Source organism: Phaenicophaeus curvirostris, chromosome 9 (genome assembly GCF_032191515.1).
Source record: "Phaenicophaeus curvirostris isolate KB17595 chromosome 9, BPBGC_Pcur_1.0, whole genome shotgun sequence".
Taxonomy (NCBI): domain Eukaryota; kingdom Metazoa; phylum Chordata; class Aves; order Cuculiformes; family Cuculidae; genus Phaenicophaeus; species Phaenicophaeus curvirostris.
In genome coordinates this window covers 8,972,171-8,997,898 of record NC_091400.1, presented here as the reverse complement: position 1 = coordinate 8,997,898, position 25,728 = coordinate 8,972,171, and the positions used below count along the sequence as shown (strand labels likewise).

At 36.8% G+C, this 25,728-nt stretch overlaps 1 protein-coding gene across 4 annotated transcripts in view; it reads right to left on the bottom strand.

Moving 5' to 3' along the window:
• ATRNL1 (attractin like 1) overlaps nt 1-25,728 on the bottom strand; it is a 491,214-nt gene that overhangs the window by 68,407 nt on the left and 397,079 nt on the right. The window contains exon 27 of one of the 4 annotated variants that reach the window (XM_069863710.1): nt 22,417-24,118. The exons of 2 other annotated variants lie outside the window; for them this stretch is intronic. In XM_069863710.1, coding sequence (XP_069719811.1) covers nt 24,059-24,118 — 60 coding nt within the window. In that variant the 3' untranslated portion in view covers nt 22,417-24,058. Of the gene's footprint in view, nt 1-22,416; nt 24,119-25,728 lie in introns of those variants that run through there. One more of the 4 variants, XM_069863709.1, reaches the window with a different exon arrangement.

Genomic DNA, 25,728 nt, shown 5'->3' with positions numbered 1-25,728 from the left:
ACTCTGCAGTGACCACAGGAGTTTCTGAGCAGCTTCACGTAGGGTAATTAACCTCCCCTAACCTCCCTAATAAATCTTATCTCCCACTGCCTCCTGGGCAGCTGAGCATGCCAATGTAATGTCTTTTTTTATTATAACATGCATGGCATTATATACTTAAGGCACTGTATATTTATGTATATATATCCCATTCCCTGTATGCTGTTATCGACTATGTGCGCTCACAAAGACTTGACGCACAGCCTCTAGCTCTTTTCTTAGGGGCTGCTCAGAGCCATGACAAAGAGACAGACACTAAGTTATTGTCCACACTTACAAACAACTTCTAGTACAAAAGGAAACCATATTCTCTATTCTTACAAGCAAGTAACTTACTGATGTATGTCAGTAAGCATTACTCATTTTTACCGCACAGAAGCGGATCAAGGGTGCCACTCAATCACATGAAAGGGATTACAGCTACTCCGAGGTGCTTCCAGTTATGCCTCCATATCTATTTCTCATCCTTCTGTATTCTGCTCAGTACCTTACCATAGTTACTGAAAATTAGGGGTAGTACCTTCCTGCTAATCCACATTAAAATAGATTTTGTGTAATGATGATGAATACTGGACCATCTGCACAAAACATACACATGGAAGTGTCTGCTTTTACATAGCTTGTCATATGAGCAGAAAACATGACAGCATCCACATAACTTGGCATTGTAGCACTTTCGAGGTGATATTCACATTTTGATTTAGTGCTAATACCTCAGTGAAAATATTTTATGCTTTCCACCATTACCAGCAAGGACTCATCATGACTCTTATGTTTAAAGCACTTTAAATTGTCTTTAATTCTCCAGTTGTTAGAACTGTTTTCTGGATAGCAATGATATGTCATTTTTATAGAACCCTACCATACCATCTTTAGGAGTTGAGCAGGATCATTAGGAGTTAAAAAGAAGATAAAGAAATAAAATGAGTTTGTTAATCACCAAAGGTTTGGGGAGTTAAAAAAAAATCTATGAAAGTGGAAAGCAGAACCACAGATCTACTCTGAGAATGTTCATCTTCCTTTATGGTTGGACTCAATGATCCAGTGGGTCTCTTCCAACCTGGTTATTCTATGATTCTTTTTCTGAAGTTTTACTCAACTCTGACTCAGTGATCTCCCTCAAAATACAGTTTTGTTACAGCACATCTATTTCATAATGATCGCAACAGACTGTATAACACAAGACAGCCTTTCTTCATAATTTTCCAGATTCTTCTGAAAGTAAATTCATCAAATAATCTAAAAACTTATTATGAGGGTTCTTAAACATGGCACCTACAGCTGTTTTTCCTTTCCATTACAATGCACGTGCAAACGATTAGACCAATGTTCTCCCGTATCCCACTGCACACCTTTGTTCACCTGTTCCATACTTAAAAGGAAAAAAAAAAAATACACAACCCTCTTTTGGAGACCTAATCTGACTTTAAAAATATCTAAATACAATTTGTAACAGTTTTTGGTAGTTCAAAATGCAAAGGCAGTTTTCTGCTCCTAAGATCTAGTATTCTTCTAAAAAGTCTTCATATATATGGTTGATATTTAATTTAGCACAAGCAAGCACTTTTGGACCTGCTATCTCACAATCCTAGGAGGTAGAAATTAATGGATTGGATAACCTAAACTGAGAGATTTACAGTTTTCTGCTACGATACACAATTCCTTCTTTAGGATTTATATATTTCTCATTTCTAAGTAATGCTGTCCTCCCAAACTCTTGCTCACACACATACAAGAAGAAAACATTCAATGAATACCACTTTAAGAGGGCTACATTACTCCTGAATGTCAAAGCTTATGCAAATCCTGCCGAAGAAGGCATAACACTAACTGGCATTGCACACTCTAAATGTTATGCATTCTAGAAAAAGAAGTAATTTAAAGAAGAAATGTGAAGATTTTCTTCTCCTACTAGTGTTTGTATACTTTGGATCTAAAACTAGTGCCTCAGCTTCCATCAATTCAACTGCATAAGGATAAGAAATAGAAAACTGGACTGTGGAATTGTCTGAGTTTATAATTATAAGGGGGGATGTGTAGCATATATTTCTAGTTCCTGGGTTTTTTTGATCTTATCAGGGTCTATAACTTCCAGTATACACAGGCATCTGAAGCCTTCACCATCAACACCTCCGCAACATTTGATGATTAGGGGCAGATAGTTACATACTCAGGTTTTGGGTTTTTGTTTTTTTTTTACTTTTGAAAAACTAGATTATAGTTGGTCACTACAGTTTCTCGAAAAATTCCAAATACCCCAATTTTTGAGAAGTATCTCCAAAGGCTCTATATATTCTCATTTTAATAGAATTTATTTGATGTACAGGAAAATAACTATATATTCAATAGTTAAGTGTTCATTGTGAAACGTTCAGCAATAAATCAAAGTTTATTACTTTGTTAAAGCGTTTTCAGTATATTAAACACCAAATACAAAATTTTAAATGTTGATTCATAAAGGCTCTAAACAATCTATAGAACTCTTGGTTACTTCATAGGATACTGTTTGTAAATCTTTAGGATATACATTTAAATTTATGAATAATCAATACTAGAATCAAAGAGTTGGCAGCTAGCTTATTCTGAAAACTGTAGCCATGCAATTTATATTCTGCCACAGTGGTCAGGGTCAGAGTAAGAAAACAGAATGAACTGATGCAGCTAATTATGACCTAATTCCAGTTTCCTAAATTGAAACAAATGTTTGAACTATACCTGCCACATTCAATTTAATGTTGGACCTGAACAATAATCAGCAAGAAAATTATGAATAAGGTTTACAGTTTTGAGAGCTGCCTATTGTATTGTTTTGAGCAGCTCTTAAGAAATATGTGAAGGTATGAAAGCTCATGATGGTATGCATTTTTTCCTCCCAAGGGGGATGGATTGCCTGTAAGATACTAATTTATAGCACATTAATCGAGGCACTTTCCTACCATTGCTACAAGGATGAGATTTACCACAGTTCCCTGCCGCCTCAGACTTCATCAGAATTTACACATGTAGTTTAAGAAATGAAATTTCCTTGTCTGTTTCTGTGCTGCTTTTACTTGGAGGGTCCTTGAACTCATTGAGTTTCTCCAACTGGGTCAGAAACCATTCTGATCACTTAAGCTGTCTCCATGTAGAGAAGAGGTCCTCATTTGGAGCTAAGAGTTTATTAACTACCTACATTCTGCTGAAGCTGGAGTCTCTCAGGATGGGCATCTCATCACCATCTACACCCTGACACAGGGTCTAATATGTTAAAAATGCGTGTTATAAGCAGATATATTACATACCTTTTGCATAATAATCTTTAAGTTAAAGTACACATCCAATACGTAAATCCTGGATCCAACTTTCCATAGACTGGAGGCACTTTATAGCACAACTTAAAACATTTTCTGGTGACAGTTTTCCCACAAGGGTATGCCAAGGACATGGCATAGTCTTGCCTGGGGAAGCTTATCATTCTAGTGGCTGGACACATAGACACATACTATAATCAAGACAGCTTGCAAGACTCAGATTAGACAGTAAGGAGGAGTAGGAATTGGATTCTTACCTGAATGCTTAAACACTAGGACACAATTTAGCCTCTTTTGCTGTTTTTTGTTTCAGAGGGTTATATTACTGCAGTCATTTAATGGTCCACCTTCAATCGCTATTTATTTCCTCTTTTTTTAAATGAAATCATGACTTTAATTCAAAGTTGACTTTGCTTGCCAGCTGTCACAGACAGTCAGTTTTTGACTGCTCATTCATCTGTAGGCACATACAGGTGCATATTGAACTGCAAATGACTAGCCAATAGCATCCAACAATTATTTGAGGCAGTGGGGGAAAGGGATCCTCTTCCACTAGTCCTTATTTAAATGCAGAATATGGAAATCAAAGATGACATTAAGAAATATCATTAGATTTTTGGTACTAAATTTAATTTAAACCAACACCTTCATTATACTGCACCTACGCAAAGACTGAAATGATGAAATGCCACTTTTCATTCAATGCCTATGTTCACCATGAGTTAAAGACAGTACTTTAATTTCATTTACAAATACATGTTAGCTATTATAACATCATTTGTTTCAGTCACTCATTACTAACACTTAAATACAAAGTAATAGGTTCAACAACTCCATTGACAGTGTGATAAATTACAAGAAACCAAATGAGTAAAAGGTACTATACCTGCCATCGCACAACTAAGGAGACCAAAAATAACAGAAATCTTTAATTAACTCAGGAAATTAAAAGGTGATTTTAATAAAGAACCTTAATAACAAGACACACTCAGATGAACTCACTAGCACATGTTAATCAAGAACAAGAGATAGTTTCAGGTACACAAATGACTAGATGCTTATACACAGCCAAAATTAAACAAAAGACAAATGTTTTAAACTGGTATCCACATAAATGATGAAACTATAGTATTACAGACTATAAATATAGGCACCAATCACAGGTGTCTAATAAATAACAACAGGAATCAGGGCTGATTCTAACGAGCACATTAATACAATGAAACTACATTGAGACTCATTCTGCAGTTTATTCCATACAGATGATACTATAGGTTCAGAGCCAATATTATTTTCATGCAAATAGAAAATCTTATATAGGTGAGTTTTTTTCAGATGAGAAATGCACTAGCAGTTTGTTAATTATTGCAGCAAATGTGAGATTGTTACGTTCTTAAGTCCTATTTCTGATAGCTGCCTAACCATAATTCCTTTCATTTTAGCAATCATTTACTGAATGTGCAATATAAACACAGGAAAGTATTTAAGTAGTATTTGTGGAGAACTCACTGTACGCAGTCCATTGGTGGTTTCGTAGAAAGAGTAGTATAGTTCTTTCCTATTCAGTATACAAATATTGGCAATAAATGTAGGTCTTGCAATATTTAATTAAACAGAAAATTTTTAATGTTTTAGGTGTTTGAACCTATGTTGACTTCAGTAGTATTCTTAATTGAAAAGAATTGAAAACAAGATATTTCAATTAAGAGTCCCGACAGTTAATTGAATGAATTAATTGCAAGACCTCCCTATAAATGCTCTGTCTTTGGGAGCTGACCATTTAAAACACAGATTCAGAATATAAGTGTACTGAATTTGATGGACAAAAATATATGACTGAAGTATTCATTAAATATATTATCGTCCTCCTTCATCCATGTGGAAGATATTTGGAAAGGGTCACTCTCTCCAGTTCTAATACAGCTTTTAGGAAATTGCCACAGGTTTCAGCAGTTTGCACTTCCATGTTGGATTTTCCATTCCAAACAAAGGTAAATTTTTGAAGTCTAGCCCAAGTCTTACAGAATTGTTAACAGTCAGAGTGTTCTGAAGGCTGCTTTCAGGGACAAAATGCAAATCCAATGAAAGCAATAGAGATTACATTGAAAAGAATAAATCATATTTGAAATATGTCTCAATATCTTATGTAAATATGGTCCTGATAGTGTTAAACTACCATGTGAATTTTAGAATCAAAATTCTATTTTAATGAACATTTAGAAATTATCTCTTAGCTTTCCTAATCTCAGACCATATTCAGCTTAAAAATACTTCTGCTTTTGTCCTTCCTACAAAATGGGTTGTATGAGTTATGAAATTAAACTTACTCAATTTATAAACCACACTGTTAACTCATTCAAATGAATTTGGCAGTGTACAGTGGTACCACATTTATTCTCAGCAGCCATGCCTTACCCCTCCCCCCAGTTTATTCATTTCCTAAAGGAAATTGCAAGTTAATAGAAAAAGCAGCACTGGAACTGCCTCACATCCTATAGTTATTAATTAAGTAAAGTCTGGTTCAGTAACTCTGGATACTAAAAATACAGAGTTAAACAAAGCCCTGTGCTTTTCAAAATGAAGTTTCAACTTTGGCAGTCAGTCTAAAAAATTTATGCATTAATATCTATATCTTTTTAAAAAAGAGTTCTTCACAGACTGCATGTAAAAAAACCCCAAACCAACAGCTCTTGACAATTATTTCTGAAGGACTCATGTATGAACACAACACAGAAGCATCAAAATAATTTACGTCATTGTCGTGTAGAAGCTGCTAGCTATAAAATTCTCCTTTATTCCTAAATGCAGATTATTCCCCTGTAATTAATAAAACAAGAAGGTGCACTACCTGCTTCGTTGATAATATACAGTAGTTAGTAAAGTTTAAATTCACTAATGTGAGAAACTTTTAAATGTTCCCAGTATCTGTAGATCTTGCAGGATAATTTATAGTTGCATTTGTTATCGAACATTAAGTGAGTAGCTAGCATGCTGGGAAAAATGCACATAAACTCAGGTTATAACAAGCCTATTCCTTTATAGTGAGCCTTTTCTTAAAAGCAAACAGGTTATTATTAAAGTGATCTTTTGGAACTGAGGACAATAATAGCTTCAACAACTATGTCAAATATCTTCTAAATTCTGAATGCAATTAAATAGATAAAAAAAACTATTGCAAGTTTCAAAGTTGGAAACAATTGAAGCTATAAATGTGAGATGAGGTAGAAAATATTGATGAATTTCATCTGTGAACATGTATCTTACAAAGAGTATTCAAAACCAAATCAGTATATACCCTATGGAGGAGTCAAGCCTTCCCTTTGGAGACTGGATGAGATTCTCTGAAAAGCAGTGAGAAGGAAAGAAAAGCCCCAACAGCCTGTATTTTATGACAGATTAAATGAAACTGCTTATTATGGATGGACTGGAATCCAACTTTAAGCAGGAAATATTTAGTCTGTTTTCCTCTCATATCTGCTTTTTATACTCTAAACAAATACTAATATTTGTGGCACATGAGAGAGTTTACTGCATTTGTACAAACTTAAACAGTAAGTGATGTTTGCTATGACCTATCTTCAGAGGCTGAACTGTGCCCCCAGCATCACAGCTTATACCCGGAGAAGTGAAACAGAGGCACTTAAAGAAAAAAGAGAATATTCCTCATGGGAACGAAGAGAAACAAAACCACTGGCAAGTAAGTGTAAGGCAAACCCCCTGCGTTTACCCCTGAAGTCACAGAAGCTGCCTGGGCAGCACTAACATTTATCCTGTTCAAAAAGAGCTGCCAGCTTGTGTTCCTCAGCTTCAGCTAGAGGGTTTTGGGGGGCTTTTTTTATGAAGCAAGAAGAACCCTATCTCCAACCCTGTCTCCTGCTATTAGCACCTCCATCTGCCAATTTCTGCAAAAACCAAGTGTCTGTGCTTTGGCAAGATACCTCCTGCAGAAACCAAGTCCAGGCTGCTGCCAGCCTTACAGGCAGTAACACACACGGGACTGAACTAATGACACAAGATCAGGTTTACAGCAAGAAAGAAAAAAGGTGAATAAAAGATTCCTCGTAACAATAAAACACAAAGTTACGTGACAGGCGACATCAAGATTTCTTTAGCTGTTACCTTAAACGGGGGAAAAAAAAAACCCTCAAACCACCAAACAAAAGCCCAACCACCTCTAAGCCAGTAAATATAAAACTGATGCAACGAAAAGCACTGAATTATTATCGAGTTGTAGCAAGATGTAAAACCTATTCCATCAACTTGGCTACACCCAATGAATAACCGCTTTTCATATTTCTGTTGCTTTTCTTGCATTGGGATGTTTAGTCCCTCTTTCCTTCTCCTCAAACAGTTGCAAACAAATGCTGCATCAACAAACCTTCCTATAATTTATATGGTCACCTATGGTAACACTGCACAGCAATTATGAGGCCTTTTTGCTTGCTGTCTTTTATGGGAAAGCTCTTCTAATGAGCAGCCAACATACCAAATACCTCAAATAGCACAGAAGAAAGGCCATTAACACAAATTAATTTCAATTTTTTCATTCCTTGCAGACACATTTCTTTCCTCTAGTGCACCTGAGCTCCAGTTCCCTTCTCCCCTGCCAAACACATTCAGGCTCCAAGGTCCTTAGGATGCTTTTGAAAAATCTTTTTAATGACAGTGCTGGAATTCTAGTTCGAAGACTAAAGGATATATCCTATCTGCAATGTCTGCTGTGCCACCCCATGTGTGCTGATGGTTCTTTACTGTAAAAAAAACTGTAAATTACTTCATTCAAACCCTATACACTTAAGAACTCCATTTTAGAGCACTGTATCTCCTACATGCTCAGCTCTTGGGCTAGGAAGTGGTTTTACCTTCTCACCTCTGCATTGCAGCACGCCGCCCTGTTACACTTCCCAGTGCTATTCCTACAGTCATAACTTGAGAAGCTGGACTGCATAAATGATCTACCTTAAAAATAACCCAGGAAAATAAAAGCAGGTTGAGGATTTTCAGAGCAGGATAGCTCCTCAGTTCAAGAGAATGGATGTTCAAGACGTTTTGCGGGACAGAAGCAGAAGTGTACGAGTAAAGGATATAAGTGATAGGGGCCTGATGCAGAGGACTGAAAATACTATAATCTCTCAAGCTAATCATTTGTGTTAGTTATACTAAAATAATTGTTTATAAACCTCTGTTTAATGTGAGGATTGCTATTTTTTTCAAATTGAATGAGAACTTGTTTGCCTGAAAGCTGGCCTGGTTTTCATTTAAAAAATATATAAGTTGTTTAATAAAATATATGGCTTTTCCAGGAAATATTTATTTTCCTAGAGTATGAGATTAACAGGCTAGTGAGTTAAATTTTATGCAAGGAGAACATATTTCTCCAGTCTCTTAACCATCTTGTCTTAGTTTTCCCTGGAAGACTAGGTCGATTGCAGGAAAAATTACTACTATTTCCCTCCCAGGGAAAAGTGGGGTTTTTTTCTGTTTTGGGGTTTTTTTTTTTTTGGTTTTTTTGGGTGCTTTTTTTTTAATATTGGCTCTTTATCTTCCTTGATCTAAAAAACCTCTCAACTTTATCAATGAATAAAACACAGAACTCAACAGTAACTCCTCTCACTACTTGCTCACAGAAATGTATAAAGCTTTACACTTCCAGAGCTCTGTGGCGTTGCCTCACTTCTCTACAACTAGAAACAAGTTCCTAGGTACTGTTGTTTTGGCAGAGATTACATAATGCAGACACAGTTAAGTAGAGAAATAAATTAGGCTCAGCCTGCCATAATAACCTTCAGTTATGAGTGAAATAACTGCAAGCTTTTATTGACCCGGGACATGCTAGAACAGAAAATGTAGAAATGGAAATATATCACTTTCTCCATTTTTGAAATCATAAAATCTCCCAGAATGTCATCTCATGGAAGTCTGGGTATTTTTTTTGAGACATTTTAAGTAATCAAGCTTCCCCCCAAAGCTAAGAAAGTATCCTACTTCTTGGGGTTTTTATAATTCTTCAAAAATCTGAAAAGTTAATTTCTGTCCCGCCCCTCAAACATTCAATGCTCTATGTACATAATTCAGAAGAGACAAAAATGCCTAATTCTTCCTTGTTTGATCAAACAAACCACATTTCAAGTAATCTCCCCCCAAAATCTAATTTTCCTTATGAATTTGAAACTGGGGAAAACTAAGAGAAATCAAACAGCTAGACTAGATTAATAAACAAATTAATAATTTCTGTTCTCAGACCCTTCCATTTATACTATCGATACAGCTCTTCTCATTATATATATATGTATTTCCTGCTGCACTTTCTAGATCATGAAAAAGAAAGGATAAAACTGTTATTTAGCACCATCCATTGCTAGGATTTTTGTGACACTTAGCTTCTCCAGTTCCCAGGGAATCTGACAACTAATATCTGCTGCATAATAGAACTATTTTTGCCAAAAGAGCCAAGTATCACAGTTTGGCAGTGGACAAATTGTAATCAAGTCAACAGAAACATCTACTGCATCTACTGTCAAGTAAGCTGTTGCTGAATCATAGAATCATTAGGTTGGAAAAGACCTCTGAGATCAACAGCTCCAACTGTACCCGTCTAAATCACGTCCCCAAGCACCTCAACTACCCACCTTTTAGACACCTCCAGGGATGGGGACTCAACCACCTCCTCGGGCAGCCTCTGCCAGAGCTTGATAACTTTTTCTGTGAAGAAATTTTTCCTAACATCCAATCTAAATTTTCCCTGATGCAGCTTGATGCCATTCCCTCTTGTCCTATCACTTATCATTTGAAGGGACAGATGTTCATTAAGGATATTCAGATACTGCAGTGACTGCAACAAAGTTCTAGCTAATGAAACGAATGGAAAAACAAGGCAGTGCTCAAAAGGAATTAAAGAATAAGGATTATTAGTCACATAGTAAATAAGGGGCAGATGAGACTTGGGGGAAATTGCTCTAGAATGACAGGAAAAGTCTCTATAGGAGCTACTGTCATTGAAGATGATTAGCTTTATTGCAGGGATGATTAATAAAGCAGTTTGGACACTAGGCTACCAAAATTCCCCAAAGTAGTAATGCAGCGAGTAGAATAAGGCTAAAAATGGCTGCTGAGGAGATAAACCCAGGTGAGAAGGCTTTTTCTACTAAGAGAGAAAACATTAAACCTTTAACTTGTTAATTACAACTTCCACAATATGTCCCAACAGGTTAATAAAGTTCCTCTCAGTAAGTGTATTAAAGAAAAAGGAAGACAGAACAAATTCATTCATATAGATAAGATACAAATCACTTAAAATAGCTGCTGATGTACTTGCATTACTGACTGTTGCCATGCTAAAAGACTAATTAAAGGAGAAAGGGAGAAGATATTACTAAAATTTTGCATATACTGCAAGGCCACGTCTAAAAATTATTATTATAGTCCAGGTAAGATTGCAATCATTAATGCTTCTTTTGGCCAGTTCGTTCACATTTTCAGTACTTGGACCAGTATTGTTTAACACACTCCTTCAGAAAAAATGATGCACTGTCTAAAAATATTAACATAAATTTCACTGTAAGAGGATTAAAACCAAAGTAGTTCTATCCAAATTAATTCAGATAAGTACACTAGATAAATAAATCAGCACCCTTCAACTCTCAGAAAGCACTTCAAGCAATTTCAAGTCATTAAAAATACTTTTAGTTCCAACATTTTGGCTCTTAGAACAGCCTTAATGGTTATATGACAGTATGTTCTACTACTGGCTGTATGGCTTTTATTACATGCTCTGATCTATTTGATGATCGTGGCAGCTTTTTAGAGAACTACAAAGAAAAGCTGAAATAATGAATTATTTGTCAGACAAGTCTAATAAAAGTGTTAATCAAAAATACCATAAAAGTCAGAAGCTCTCATAAATCCTATATTTTATATATTCCTCACTCCAAACATTCAGCCAATGGACGAAAAATCCTAAAAGGGAACAAAAAAAAAAAAGAGAGATAAAGCCATAAAAGAGAACAAAAAAACTCCACATACATTTAGAAAATCTCACCGATTTATTTATCTGATCACAATTACAGATTTATGACCTAGTATTATTCTTCTATGACTTAATTTCTGACATCTTATGAACATTTCATATAGATGAATATGATTATGGTTGATTTCTGGTAGATTATAAGGTATCCCCATATGACAAGATATAGTCAATTACTTCACCCTTACGCTACTATTATGAAATATTAGTGGGTTTTAATATACTCCTATTGGAATAAGAATCACTCCCTAACCCATTTTCCAGTGACTTGCACATCAATGATCCTGAGACAACAAATAGAAGATGCTTCAGATTACAACTTGAAACATATCTATCCAATTTAAAATGACAAATTTCCCTTTTTTTTTCAAGACTAAGTGCAATTTGAATCTCTTTCCATCAACTTTTAAATCCTTCCTGAAAAAAAGTCCTCATTGGTAAGTGAGGAGACTATAACTACATATAAAATTGTAGATTTGTTAGCAAGAATTCATTTTGCATTTTTATGAGATTCAGGAATATTATATTGTAAGGTAAAATTATAGAGCTGTCACTTATGTCTGTTGTATTCGGTACTGATGTTAGTATGATGCTATGAAGTTTCAGGAATTCTTTGTGGGGTTTCCATAGAGCTATTCAGATGCTTTGTTCTACCTATGGTGCAAATACCTGCTAATTTGCTCCACTTTCTAACTGAAAGCACTGAATTAATTTTGGGAGTTGGGTTTTTTTGGCTTTTGGGTTTTTTTTTGAAAAAAGTAAAACTTGTTAGGCACATAATCTGCAAGCAAAAAGATAGACCTTTGTAACAGAAATAAGAGATGCTTTCAGATCCCTTGATAAGGGTGGTGCAGTAGATAGGCATTTCCAGTTACAATATATATATTTTTTGTTGTACCATCAACATACACCCAAATACTTCTAGTGACACCTATCAAAAATAAGTTAACCGATTGACTTGAGCATGCATTAGCTATTGTTTCTCTTGCAGTATATTCCTCATGCAAACACAGATAGATAGATAATCTCTACAAAACGTTCCCTAGAGTATTTTTTGGAAGACCAAGAGACACTTCTGAGAGCGCTGTTCTAATAACAGGGCATCAAAACCTATACACAGTCCCTCCCTTTGAAAACTCTGAGTATAGACACATAGAATGGCTTGGTTTGGAAGGGACCTCAAAGACCATCCAGTTCCAACTCCCCAGCTGTGGGCAGGGACACCTGCCACTGGATTAGGTTGCTCAAAGCCCCATTCAGCCTGGGGATCAACATGTTAGTAGAAACTCATACACGAGGGGGCAATTCCATATAAGAATGTCTGGTTTGGGGGCTGGAACTGGATGACCTTTAAGGCCCCTTCCTAGCCAAACCATTCTATGATTCACTGCAGTCTTGAGCATGATGTTTTTCCCACTGTATGTCCAACCACATGTTTTTCTGAAGAACTATGACTAACCAGAAAAGCAGCATGGTTTCATAGATCATCTGGGCTCCTGTCACTTGAGAGATGAAATGCTGTGCTTTTCATCAGCACAACTTATTTAACAAGGCCTTCTCCAACTCAAGATTCACCTCCTGTATCTGCTATAACAGCAGATCCAGTGAGATCTTTCAAACTGAGATTTATTTCACTTCATTCTAATTAACCTGATCACTTTCTAGCCACACACATCTGTTAATGTGAGACACCAAAAAGAAAAGTTTCTATCATCATTGCCAGAAAATGCCATGACGCTGTCTTAACATAGCGTGCTGTCAAAGATTTAAAATGTCAGAGGAGGATGGTGAATCAGACTGCCAAATTAAGAGAGTGACATGAGTCAGGAAAGGGAGATTAATGAATATTGCAGAGTTACTGAATTCTGCTTAGATTATCAGGCAGAATCCAGCATTTCTGTTTGAACAACACAATACAAATAGATAATGGACAAGTTCATATATATTGATTGCAGCATTAGACTGAAGAGCAAAACATACACTTAAACCCATAAATGCATTAGCAAGACACAATATTGACCAAGTTACTAGCTATCAAAATTCACTTTCTCCTTCCAATGAAATAAATTAAGTGGATTTTTTGTTACTATCAAACTTGAAGGAGGAGCATGCAATGAAATGTGTTATATTACTTGTAATTTTGAATGAACTAAAACCAAAAGTGTTGCAGGAAAGAAGAGGGCAAGCTTTTCTACCAATTTTGCTGTTCTTCAAAAAAAAAAAAAAAAAAGGCAGCAGTATCACAGGGTTATTACTAATTATTTTAATTGGTAATAGGGGGTGCAGGACAAGAATTAGAAGCAACCTTTCATAATCACTTTGCAACTTAAAATATGAAGCAATTTTGTATATAGAAGCAATACGCAAATCTTATAAAGAAAAAGAGAAAACTGAAAGAACGGAGGAACCAAAAGGAAGAAATCTGGGATTTTAATTAAAACAAGTCACTGTTTTGCTTTGATGCCAGTTTATTTTGTTTTAGCAGACCTCTACCTAAAGCAGAGGGAGAGATTCCACGCTGTTGTATTCAATCTCACCTGACTGGTTCAATCTCAGGAAATTTTGCTGAAAAAAATCCCTCTGCTCTGCCACTTAATTGTTCTATAACCCTGGTCCAGTAACTTCACCTTTGCGTGTTTCTATTTCCTTGCCCACTTCTATTCAGCTATAAAGCAAGCACTTTGGGGTAAAGACTTTTCTTACCACAGGCTTGCATTGTGTGTAGCCCGGTGAGAATTATGATTGCACTTGGGACTGCAATGTGTATAATAACCCAAATAAAGCATAACAGGAGTTCAAGGAATTATGCAGCCAAAGATACAAAAGAGCAGCAAGAGAAAAAAAAAGTAATAAATAATTAATCTGATTTTAAAATCAAATGACAAAATTTGGACAGTGCTGCAAGTAGAGTTGAATAAATGCAGTTTGCTGAAAGCCTTATTATTTATTATTCGATTATTGTATAAGCAGACATGCCAGTTCTTAATGAACGTGTCCTTCCAAGATGACACAGGATAACCTGACTTTTTTAATTCTAAGGACATTATCTTCACCAATATCTATCCCAGATGCAGGCCTGGTGGCAGATGTCTGCTTGTATGCAGAGATTATCAATCTCTGAAATCTGAGCTTCATATTAGAGACTACGTGGATTAATCTTTGTTTGGGGGGGAGGTATTAAGAAAATAAGCTCTCTTTCAGAAAAAAAATAACCCACAAAACTTTAATTTATTATGGCCCTAATGCTCATTAGCATTTACTTCCACTGACTTCCCCTTGATAATAAAAAGCTTCACTGTCATATGGAGGGTCCAAGATAATAAGTGCAATTTTGTACATGAAAATTTAGGAAAGTTTTACTTAAAATTTCTGTCTTCATAAATCCTTATTCCCAGTAAGATCAGAACTAGAGTATTCCATCTTGGACCTCTTGCGATTCAGAAAAATCTAAAAGGTCTACTGTTCCAACCAGCAACATTTTGAACTCATCACTCCTTAATTTACTCCTCCTGTCTTTAAATCTGGCAGAAATCAGATTGCTGTAAAGGGGCTGCCATGACATCATGCAAAATGTACCAGTGAAGCTTAATGTGTGCAGTGACAGAGGTACAGGAAATAACTAATTTCTCATTTTCTGCCTCTTCCTCTCTTTCCTGTCAAAATTCTAATTATACGAAAAAATTGCATTTTACTGACATTGTGTCAAGTAGTTGTAACTGTTACCCAATGCAAGTGTTTGACTCTGGCCTCCAAATAATAATGTTAATGAGATAACGCAGAGCAGAAGGAGTGTGGGCTGCTAAGCCTGTGCAGCAAACTACAACAACATTTCTAATGCAAATTATCTCTTCCTGGACACAACTGCATTTGATTTGAAGATTTCTTAGCAGCTTCATTTTCAGGCTATATCATCCAACACACTGCTTGTATCTTCAGCATTTTGCACAAACTTGCTGTCTGCTTATGAAAGCCTCTCTTTGAAATGTTATTACAAGAACTAATCCTTTTTTTTGCATCTAGGACTGTAAAACTCTGCCTCATGACAGGGGAGACCCAGATAGACAAAATAGTGAGCACTAGGGAGGTCAGAACTGAACTGGATGGGTCCCTTGAAACTAATTTCACACTGCAGGGGGATAAAAAAAAAAAAAAGTTTTAAATTCAACAAAGTCATGGTAGAAATGAGATTCTTATTGACAGGCCACTTCATATGTTCTTTCAACACTGGCTTGCTCCGGATCCCATATTTTCAACCGTAATTTTCAGCCTATGTCATTCACCTCCCTCAAACAGCAGTACTTATGTTATCTATCCTGGCAAGTTATTCTACTGTATTGCACCATTATATCCAACATGCACCTTTCCTACTCAAAAAGTAGGATTTGCTCTTTTAACGTCTTCAGATTTAACTGTAGAAAAAGAACAGAGGATGATGCTAAGGAAAAGTACTAAAGTAAATCTTATTGGACAAAACTTCGCTTGCATCACATCTTGATATCTAAAACAATCAAACAGAATTGTATTGCCTTTCATTCTACTTTAATCATATCCACACCAAATGCCTTCAGGGTAACTAGTTTAAGAAAAAAAGGATTTGTAGCAATTGCACACTCGGCTGGGCTCTTTGTAATTCTGTCTCTAACAGCACTTGGAGGTCCCTTGACTCCTACAATTCCATACAGGCATCAGGGATGGGATTAAGGGACACAGTCCTGTAGGTGAAAATGCAAAACTGAACAGAATCAGCTACTTGCCACCCTTTTCAGCTGCTTTATAGGTGCAGGGTCAAAAGAACAAACTGCAAGTTGCATAGTATTTGCATTCCTTAATGAACTGCTTGAGGCAATTGAGACATTGTAATGAAGAAGAGAACCTAAACTGAACATAACAGAAAACTTTTTTGCTTCTATTTTTTAATGCTTAAGTTAACCCCAGAGACACAGAAAACAGATTTGTTCAGAAAGTGCTTTTACAATGGCCTTTTCATCAGAAGACGCACACTGTGTGTCAGGCAATCTATTTACCTAGCTATATTCTCTTTTCTGATTTACAATTAATTTGTTTTCTTTCCAGGTAGGTTAATAATAGGCCTTGTGATGTTCTTTACCCTCTTCTTCCTCTCCTTATCTGCTCCATTTCAACATTCAGTAACCACAAGGGCTTTGCAACCGCCCTCTCCAGGATTCATTCTATCAACCTTTTCATCACAAACAGGACCAATGCCCCTAGAGTTACGGTAAAATTCAGCATTAAAGTTAGAAATTATGTTTCTTTCTTACACATGAATAATAAAACAAATAATTATATGATTAATATCACAGTGCTTTCTCTTTGGCTGAGTTTTCCCAGAGTTTAAACAGAAAGCCAACAATTACTTTGGGGTTAAAATGAATTACAGTTGAGTCCTTTAAGAAAAATAAACTAAAAAAAACACCCCAACCATTATTCGCCCCACACATCCCCCTTTGGTTTTCAATGAGCCAAATGAAACAAAGCCTCCCCCCTTCCCCCAACCTGTATAATGTAAACTCCTCAAGTCCTGTGCTTATTTCGCTTTTCAACAGCTTTCCCTGTAAGCAACAGTGATTTTGCCACAGAAGTCTTTTACAACTATTATTTTTATTTTCTTCAGTATTGCCAAACAACTGCACTCTGTTTCAGAACTTCCATAAGAAACTTCTCTGGACAAAACACTTATCACCTCTAATTACTCTCCCTGGAAATGAAACAAGATGCTACCTGCAAGTGGTCATTTAGAGAAAGACTTCCATCTCCTACAGTTCTCAGAGGAGCTATTTCTCCCTCTCACCAAAACACAGGAGACCACCAGCAAAGGGCAATGGAAGAAGGTTATGGCCTTTCTAAAGGAGGACAATTCCTCATAAGCTTTTCAGACAGGCAAGGTTTTTATATTTTAGCCTTTCCTGATGTATTTCTGACTCCTCTGTTTAGGACTGATGTGACTGCTGAGCACAGGGAGCATTCCTGATTTGCCTGTCAGGAACTTGATAACAGAAAGAATCAAAATACAGGATTAGATAGGGCAACTAGTGTAAAAAGGGATGTCATATTGGAAAAATTCTGTATAGCACTAGAAAAACAAATCAATATTTTACATGTAGATATACTTTTTGCAATACACAAAATACAAAACTATTTTCCTTTGAAGTTATTAACAATCATACTGTATCAGCTTTTATTTATAGCACAGATGACCTCAGAGAGCCTTAATCCTTTTTTTTCTGCAGCTCTATAGTACAATGCAAGACAATTGAACCCTTTTAGGAGTAACGCTGGGTGCACAGAGAGGAACTTTCAAGTACTATTATCCCCGATACCATCAAACACTATAATTTGTGCTGTGTATAGCAGTTTTGAAATGTGTCATGGAGATGGAGTGATTCATACTTTTTATTTTTTCTTGACAATAGATGCTAATATTTTCTAGTATTTAGAGTGTCAGCTTTTTGACAACTTGTATTGCATTTTGGGTTCGGGGCTTTTTTTTTGTGTTATCTGAAAACTAAATTGTATGACTTGGTACAAAATAAAGCTTATCACTTGACTGCCACTTCTAGATCCTCTTCCTGAGAATACTTTCACAAAGTAAACAACTTTTGAGAAAAAGGAAGAAATGAAATCGAGGGTGGGGGGTGAAGGAGAAAAATGGAGGAAAACAGGATAATGAAAACATTTGGATCTCAACGTGAACAATGAATGTAGAAGCTGGTGTTCTTTGGGGAAAAGAAAATCTACTAATTTGTGATCATTAAAACCACTACAGAATGTTTTAACAGACATTCACATCCATGAAAATCATGCTATCCAAGTACTAGACACAAGCTTAGTCATAAAATAACAAAAGGCCTTCCCCTAGCATCCCACTTCATAATATTTAAAAGTAATTCTGAAATTGCCAGAGCAATACCTCAAAATCCAGTAGAGGCTTCCATGGGAAAGATGGAATAGAATTTCTCTGGAGACACAAGTTCCCCAGTAGATTTCAGAGTGCCCTTGAAGGCCCCATGTAAAGCTTCCAGATAACCTTGTATTTCAAAAACCTGCAATACTCAAGACTGATTTCTGCTCATTTACAATTATATTTTACTCTTCTTGCTTGGAAGCAGCAGTATGGAGTAACTCAGGTGTTAAGCTTTGAAGCCTATAGTTTTTTCTGAAACATTGTTGAAAAGCAATGGAAAAATATGCACGTGCTGGACAACAGAATCATAGAATAGTTCAGGTTCAAAGGGACCTTAAAGGCCATCCAGTTCCAACACCTCTGCCTTGGGCAGGGACACATCCCACTAGATCAGGCTGCCCAAGGCTCCATCCAGCCTGGCCTTGAACACCTCTGGGGATGGGGCAGTCAAAGAAAGGAAAAATGAGACCATCAGAATTGCAGTGTTTGGTACCTGTGTCAAGATCAGTTTACAGTCCATGAGTTCCCTGTAGAAAATATCTATAAGCAAATCACTGCTGTCAGGCTCTCAAAAAACCGTTACTGTGATGAAGGAAAATCATTCCCCAGTTCCCAAAGGAAAATTATCCTCTGCAGATTCTTTCTACTCTCTCTCATCCTCATTTCTCCCACAACACTTAATGGCAGTATAGTGGCTCCACCTTTCAGAAGCAGGAGTATCGGACATGTATCCATAAAAGTTAATAATGTGACCACACTTACAGTAACAGACTTTCACAAAAAAAGCCATACACAAGAAGATAAAAAAGGGATCCACCTCTCTCAGGAAGGAAGGGAGATGTAATAGGAGAAAACAACAACTATTACAAACAGAATTGTAGCCTGTTAATTTCTCTGACATCCAACAACTGAACCTGTAAAAGAGAAGCTAAGGAGATGAGGTGCAAATAATAGCACTGCTTGGAAAACCAACCCACAGATACTTATTAGCAAGCTCAAAGTCATGGGGTAAGAGCAACAGAAAGGCCTAAGTCTGATGCTTGTACTGTTGCAGACTTTGTATCTGATGCCTAGGTTTCCCAGAAAGACAAAAGCTAGTTGAGTGCTGCAGAACTTTTCCAGTTCCAGTTGTCTGTGAACAAGTCAAATACATAAAACCAACAAGATTAGCAAGATCTGGGAAATCAGTGTAAAGTAATTACCCAGAGCAGAAGAAGCGCCTCTCTGTAAGTGTAGAAAACAACTAGAAATTTATGTAAAGTGCGTCCTTGTCTCTGGAATGTATGATGGTACCTGTAAAAATCACAACAATTTGAAAATAGTCTCATTTCTGACAAGAATGAGCTCTGTAGTACTTGAAGATTTTATAAACCATGGGGGCTGAATAGTAATACACTACAATGGAAAGACCATGATGTTACATCAACATCTAGAACACATCTAAGTCACTAAGATTAGTTCTGTAAGTTGGCCATTTTACAACAAAATCCCCCAAATTTCCACAGACAATTGTTCTGTCCTACATCATCCCTGCATCAGATAAGGGAAGATTGCACACTTGCACAACTTCCACATGGACATGACAGCTGTGGCCCTCTCCTAACACTTAGGGTTAAGCCCTTCAGACTGAAAAGGACCTAGAGCCCACAGATCTTTCTGTGTAAATATTTCAGCCATCAGAGAAGAAAACCCACAGTAACACCATCCCTGTAAACTTATATTTCAGAAGTGAAGCTAAAAGCTGGTGTGATTATTTTTTTTTTCTCCTAACAGTCTCCTCCCCACACAAAAGCACCTGTCTGCCTCAACAGGATTTCTGAGATCACACAGACACAAGGTTACCTATAATAAAGTTTAATATAATAAATATTATATTTTGTTATACACGTTCTGATGCCAGCAACATGAGGTGTAGTTACTTTAGGCTGTATTTCAATTATTCTCTCCAACAGCCACTTCCCTAGCAAACACCTCATCTCACTTTTCTACAATAACTACTACTATTTGTGGTATTATGGTACCCATCTGACTCATCCTGCACAAAAAAGGGAAAAATTCCCTCATTCAATAATTCTTGCATCAGGCTCAGTCACTTGCTCATGAGGCAGCTCTTTCAGAAAGATATGCAGTTTTGATCAAAGACTTCCACTAATGGAAAATCTATCATATTCCCTGAATGATACATTCCAGTAATAAAATATTTTGGCTTCTTAAAATGTGCATCATCTTTCCTGATCAAGTTTTCTGACTTTCAGACTCAGTCTCACGATCTTGTTATTGTTGTGTCTTCATGATAAATGAATTCCCAATACAAAGCATCTCCTCTGCATGGAGTAGATATGTCACCTCTTAAGCTTTTCTCCAACAAAGAAAAGCAAACAGAAGAAAACAGAAGTGAAAAAGAAAGTCCCCATATGAATGTGTTGAAGGTTGACTCAATGTTTTTAACAAAGATGAGTTTAGGTCTCATTTTAAATAGAGAATAGATTTTTTTTCTACCTCCAAATCAAGAATCAAGCACAGAGGTTCAGATTTAAAGGAAGGCAAAAGCAAAATCTATTCCCCATTCAATCCCCCAAAAGGGAAAAAAAAAAAAAGGACCTAATACAAGTTGTTTCTCCACATACTCCCTATATTCATATAAACCCATCAGAGCTGGTTGTCATAAAGAAGTTGTGTTTCTATACAAAAGGAAAACACAAGAAGTCCTCATGCAGCTTTAGAAGTAGAAATTACACAATTATATCTGATATATTATATCAGAGGGCTGGAGCACCTCCCACATGAAGACAGGCTGAGAGAGTTGGACTTATTCACTTTGGAGAAGAGAAGGCTCTGTGGAGACCTTGCAGCAGCTTTTTAGCACTGAAAAGGACTTCAGGAACACTGGGGAGAGGTCTTGATCAGAGAGTGCAGGGACAGGACAAGGGGAAATGGCTTTAAGCCAAAAGAGGGGAGGAGTGAGATTGGATAGTAGGAAGAATTATTTTACTGTGAGGATGGGGAGATCCTGGCCCAGGTTGTCCAGAGCAGTGGTGGCTGCCCCATCCCTGGAGGTGTTCAAGACCAGGTTGGATGGGGCTTGGAGCAACCTGATCCAGTGGGAGGTGCCCCTGCCCATGGCAGGGGGTGGAGGGGGTGGAACTGGATTATTTTTGTGGTCCCTTCCAACTCAAACCATTCTATGATTCTATAACCATAGATTTAAAGTGTTTTTAATTAGCTAGAAAATTAGTAAATAAGCATGGTTATTCATATCAAAGTTAGGAGGAATCCATACTAGTGATGAAGGAGACTAATACGCATAACATTTTCCCTGCTGAGGAACAATGATGATTTGCCAACACAGCAGCACTACCAATGCTTAACATTGGGTGAACAAAATTGAGTAAGAGGAATTCCTGGAAAACACAAGAAAAAGAAAACATGCAGTCTAATTCTGACTTTGTTATTCACCTTTTGGGAACAGCAACAGACCTTTAATATAGCATTGTATCTCTAGCACCAGAGGAACAAAATACTCACCACATACCTAACCAGAGAAGTTTGCTTCAGTAAAGTGTGTAGGAACAGTTATGTGGAAAACAAAATGGCTCTGTAATAACAGTAAGTACTGCCCTGCTTACCCAGCCCAAATCTTAGGGAAGGCTACACAACCACACAAAACCCTTGTCTGACATGGAAGAAACATGTCCAATCAGAACTGCTGGTCAATTTTAACAGTGATCAATTTTAATACTGGCCAAAGAAGAGGAAATATTAAGTCACATAGCTCCTCCAAGTTAATTCATGACTGATTTGACCTCATTTTTGGGCACGATCGCTGTAAAAACATGTTGCTTTGGTCAAGCCAAACTCATCCCCTATTAGAAAAATACCCTATGACTCTTTACCATACACATTACTCAAGAACAAAGCATTGGTAAAGTTTTAATTTATTAGGGCAGTAACAAAACAGCATCAGTACATTAATAACCAATAGTAAGCAATGGAGTTTAACTGTCCAGCATCCAAGTATCTGATGTTCTAGCCACAGCTTTTTTTACATACACATACATTCCAACAGTCTCAATGCATATTTACTAGCTGACAGCAGGTTATATTAGCATCTTTCACATACACATGCATATGTATCTCGATAGGAAGTATTTTATATTAATCGGCCCAGCACAGAGGCCCTGCAGTAACTGACACTTCTAATAGTCGTGCACAATTTTTTATAGTCAGTTAAGGCCAAATAAGAGTGGAGAGGGAGAAAGAGACAGGGAAATGTGACTGCAAAGGAGAAGCAAGCAAAATCACCGATCAAAGACAGGCTATTGTCTCCCAGCTCTGCAGGAAAAAAGCTAAGGGCTGCTAAAAGACAGTGTCCGTACTATCATTTGGAAAAAAAAGTCTACTTCTTGGCTAAAACCAGCCTCTAGAACAGTGTTTGTAAAGCTAGGTGGGGTGGGAGGGCAAGAAGAAATAGCCATTGAAGTAAAACAGTCAGAACTTGCAGAGGGTATTTAAAAGTAAACTAATATATCCTCATCCGATAAGGCTAGGCTCACCTAAGCTCCCAGCAGGCATTTTTCAATTAATTAGTTTCTTTTCAGGTCTATCCTTTGAAAAGTCCAGTGACTACATACGCTAGTGGCCACATTTTAGAGATACTGTAAATGCCTGAACTCTGACAGAACTACTAAGCAAGCCTAGTTAGCACAAAATGTACTAGGGTGTGGGATGTGGATGAAAACAGAAGAACTACAGGATTCTACCCATCACAGTGAAAATCACTAAGTGTCTCTCTGCATGGATTGATTCCAGGATAGACAAAGGCAAAGTAAGCCCTTCCACTTTGGTCCAGCATTTCTCTGTATGCAATCATTGATTTTTCACACTAGCAGAATTATTTGGGTAACTAACACATAAGGTAATGTCCGCATACAGACACCCTTTGAATCAACCTTAGCAAACACTGCTACATGAAATCTGTGGTTCAAATTATATTCAAAGATACTAAGCAGAATCAACCTAGCAGAACTGCTTTTTATTGTAAAGAGAAAATAAGGACACTTTGAGAAGTGAAATAGTTAAACGTACAATCAAATTTCAAGTATATTGAATGTTTAGTAAGGAAACTTAAAGTCACTACATGCCGTCCTATGGACTTAAGATAGTTCAATATGCAGGAGTAAGAAATCTATTTGAATGCCCAGATAGTCATGGCTGACCATATCACAAATGTCAGTTCATCAACCCAGTTAGTGAGCTCTTGCCATTTTCAACTTAGGCAAGTCATTAACCATGAAGGAAAACAGATTATTATTTAACTACCCGTTCAGTTGCAGTACAACATGGTATTGTAAGCTGATGAACCAAGCATTTTAAGTATTTTCTGCATTTACCTTTTTAGCTACACATGGTATAAATAAATCTGAGGTGCTAATTTCACTACAGAGAATACGCAATTAAAACTTGCCAACAGAATTTATAAATAGAAAGCAGAAAAAAAAGCATGAAAGGATTTTGGGGAGCTGTAGGAGTCTAGTAAGGGGTACAAGCATGTGACATTCCACAGAAATGAGGCAGGCTGGCTGCATGCCAGTGTCAGCCACTGTAACTGCGCCCTGCAAGAATTCAGCTGCACATCTTTGTTTCCTTTATGTCTTTCGTATCTTTGCAATTCTCAAGGCAAAAGGCTAAGACAAAGTCTTTCAGCTGGAGTTCTTTCATCCAAGAACATTCTTCATCCAAGGCCAAAGGTTCACCACATCCTAAAAGGCCTTTGGATCTGCATGTTCAGTCATCTTCATCCAAATGTATTTCTTTGGGAGCATTATTCAGTCCTTGTGGTCCATCCTAAAAGAACACCAATAAAAACTATCTTCACTCCTTCAAATACAATCCTCAACGTTTCTATCTCTAGGTCCACTGTATGCAAGTATTGTGAAAAAGGTGCAAAATGGTAAATGATTCAGAGATATTCCAATTAAAACCAGAGCACATGGAGATGCTTCTCCTCTATGTCTTTGGAGGGGTTGGGTTTTTTTGGTCAATTCATTAGATAAAGGTTTCCAAGATTAAATAGACTTTCCAGAAAGCCACACATATGAACACAATATTTTTTCCTTGTGCTGACAGCAGTTTAAAAAGACTACCTATTCCCTTTCCCTGGACAATACTACTAAAGTGATAAAAATTGTGATAGAAGACCCTACCTGTATACTACAGTACTACAAAGCATTTTGAATATAAAATAGAATATCCACTTAGATTGCTTCACTGGAGTAGGGAAAAGCAGAATTTCCTCTGTGAGGAAACAAGGCAGATATTTAATGGTGCAAGATAACGCTATAGAAAGTAAAAAACCTCAACACCCTGCAACTTACAATTGCCCCAAAAAATTTGTCAGCTAATCTTTGTTTCAAAGCCACTCTAACCTGGCCATAAACATTCCACATCAAATACCTTGCTTAACTTCCTTCCATCTTTTTTTTTTTTTAAATATGAAGTTCTCCAATACTTTGTTTTACCTGAGCTACCTGTTAACCTCTCCCTTTCTTCCTTCCATCTAAGTATCTTCTCTCCTTTTTCTCTTCTGGTTGCCTTTCACTGTTAACTTTCTCTTGAGGTCCACAAGCCTCTTCACAATTTTAGTCTTTGCCTTTCTCCATCTGCATCATTCACAACCCTATTTCAATCTCCACATCTCTCTACCAAATCTAGGTCTCCTATTGCCTTACATTCACCTCCAGGTCCTCTTTGCCTTATTGTTTTGCAGCATCCAATTATCTTCACATCCCTCTTTCAAGTAAAAAAGTCATTTCCCATCTTATAAATTATTTTTTCGCATGCTACCAAACATCTGATATTCTGCCTAAGTACTGGATCACAAACTGTTTCTAGAGTAAGGGACCAAACCTGCCTTGCTCTAACAGTATAACAAGATTAAGTTGAATCTTAATCATAATTTTAAAAAACATAAAACCTTTTTGCATGCAGGGTTGTCAGTTCTCATCATTTTATTATAATACTTAACTTTATTACTTCTAAATCTGCAGCTTCTGAAGAAAATCTGTAAGAAAGCTCTCAAAAGAAAATTGCAAGTTCTGATGGTTACAAGAAAGCCATGAAACATGCTCATGTCTTAACTTAGTGAATCACAGGTGAAAGAGTATAATTCAACTCTCATATTTTAGTCTTACAATTTCTAAGCTATCTGTGCAAATATTAGCATTTTGACTCGCAAGTACAGACACAAACCTGATCTGAATAGAAGAGCAGACTTTCTAACAACAGGTCAAGTCCATACCTGATTTTGAACAATTTTGATCTAACACTATGCACTGCGTGGTCAGAATATTAAAGGAAGGGAATAAAAAAAACTAATGTAGCCACCACATGAGTGCCATTAAGATGCCACTCATTACAGTAAAGCTGTAAAAAAAGCAATGTTGTCTCAGTAACTT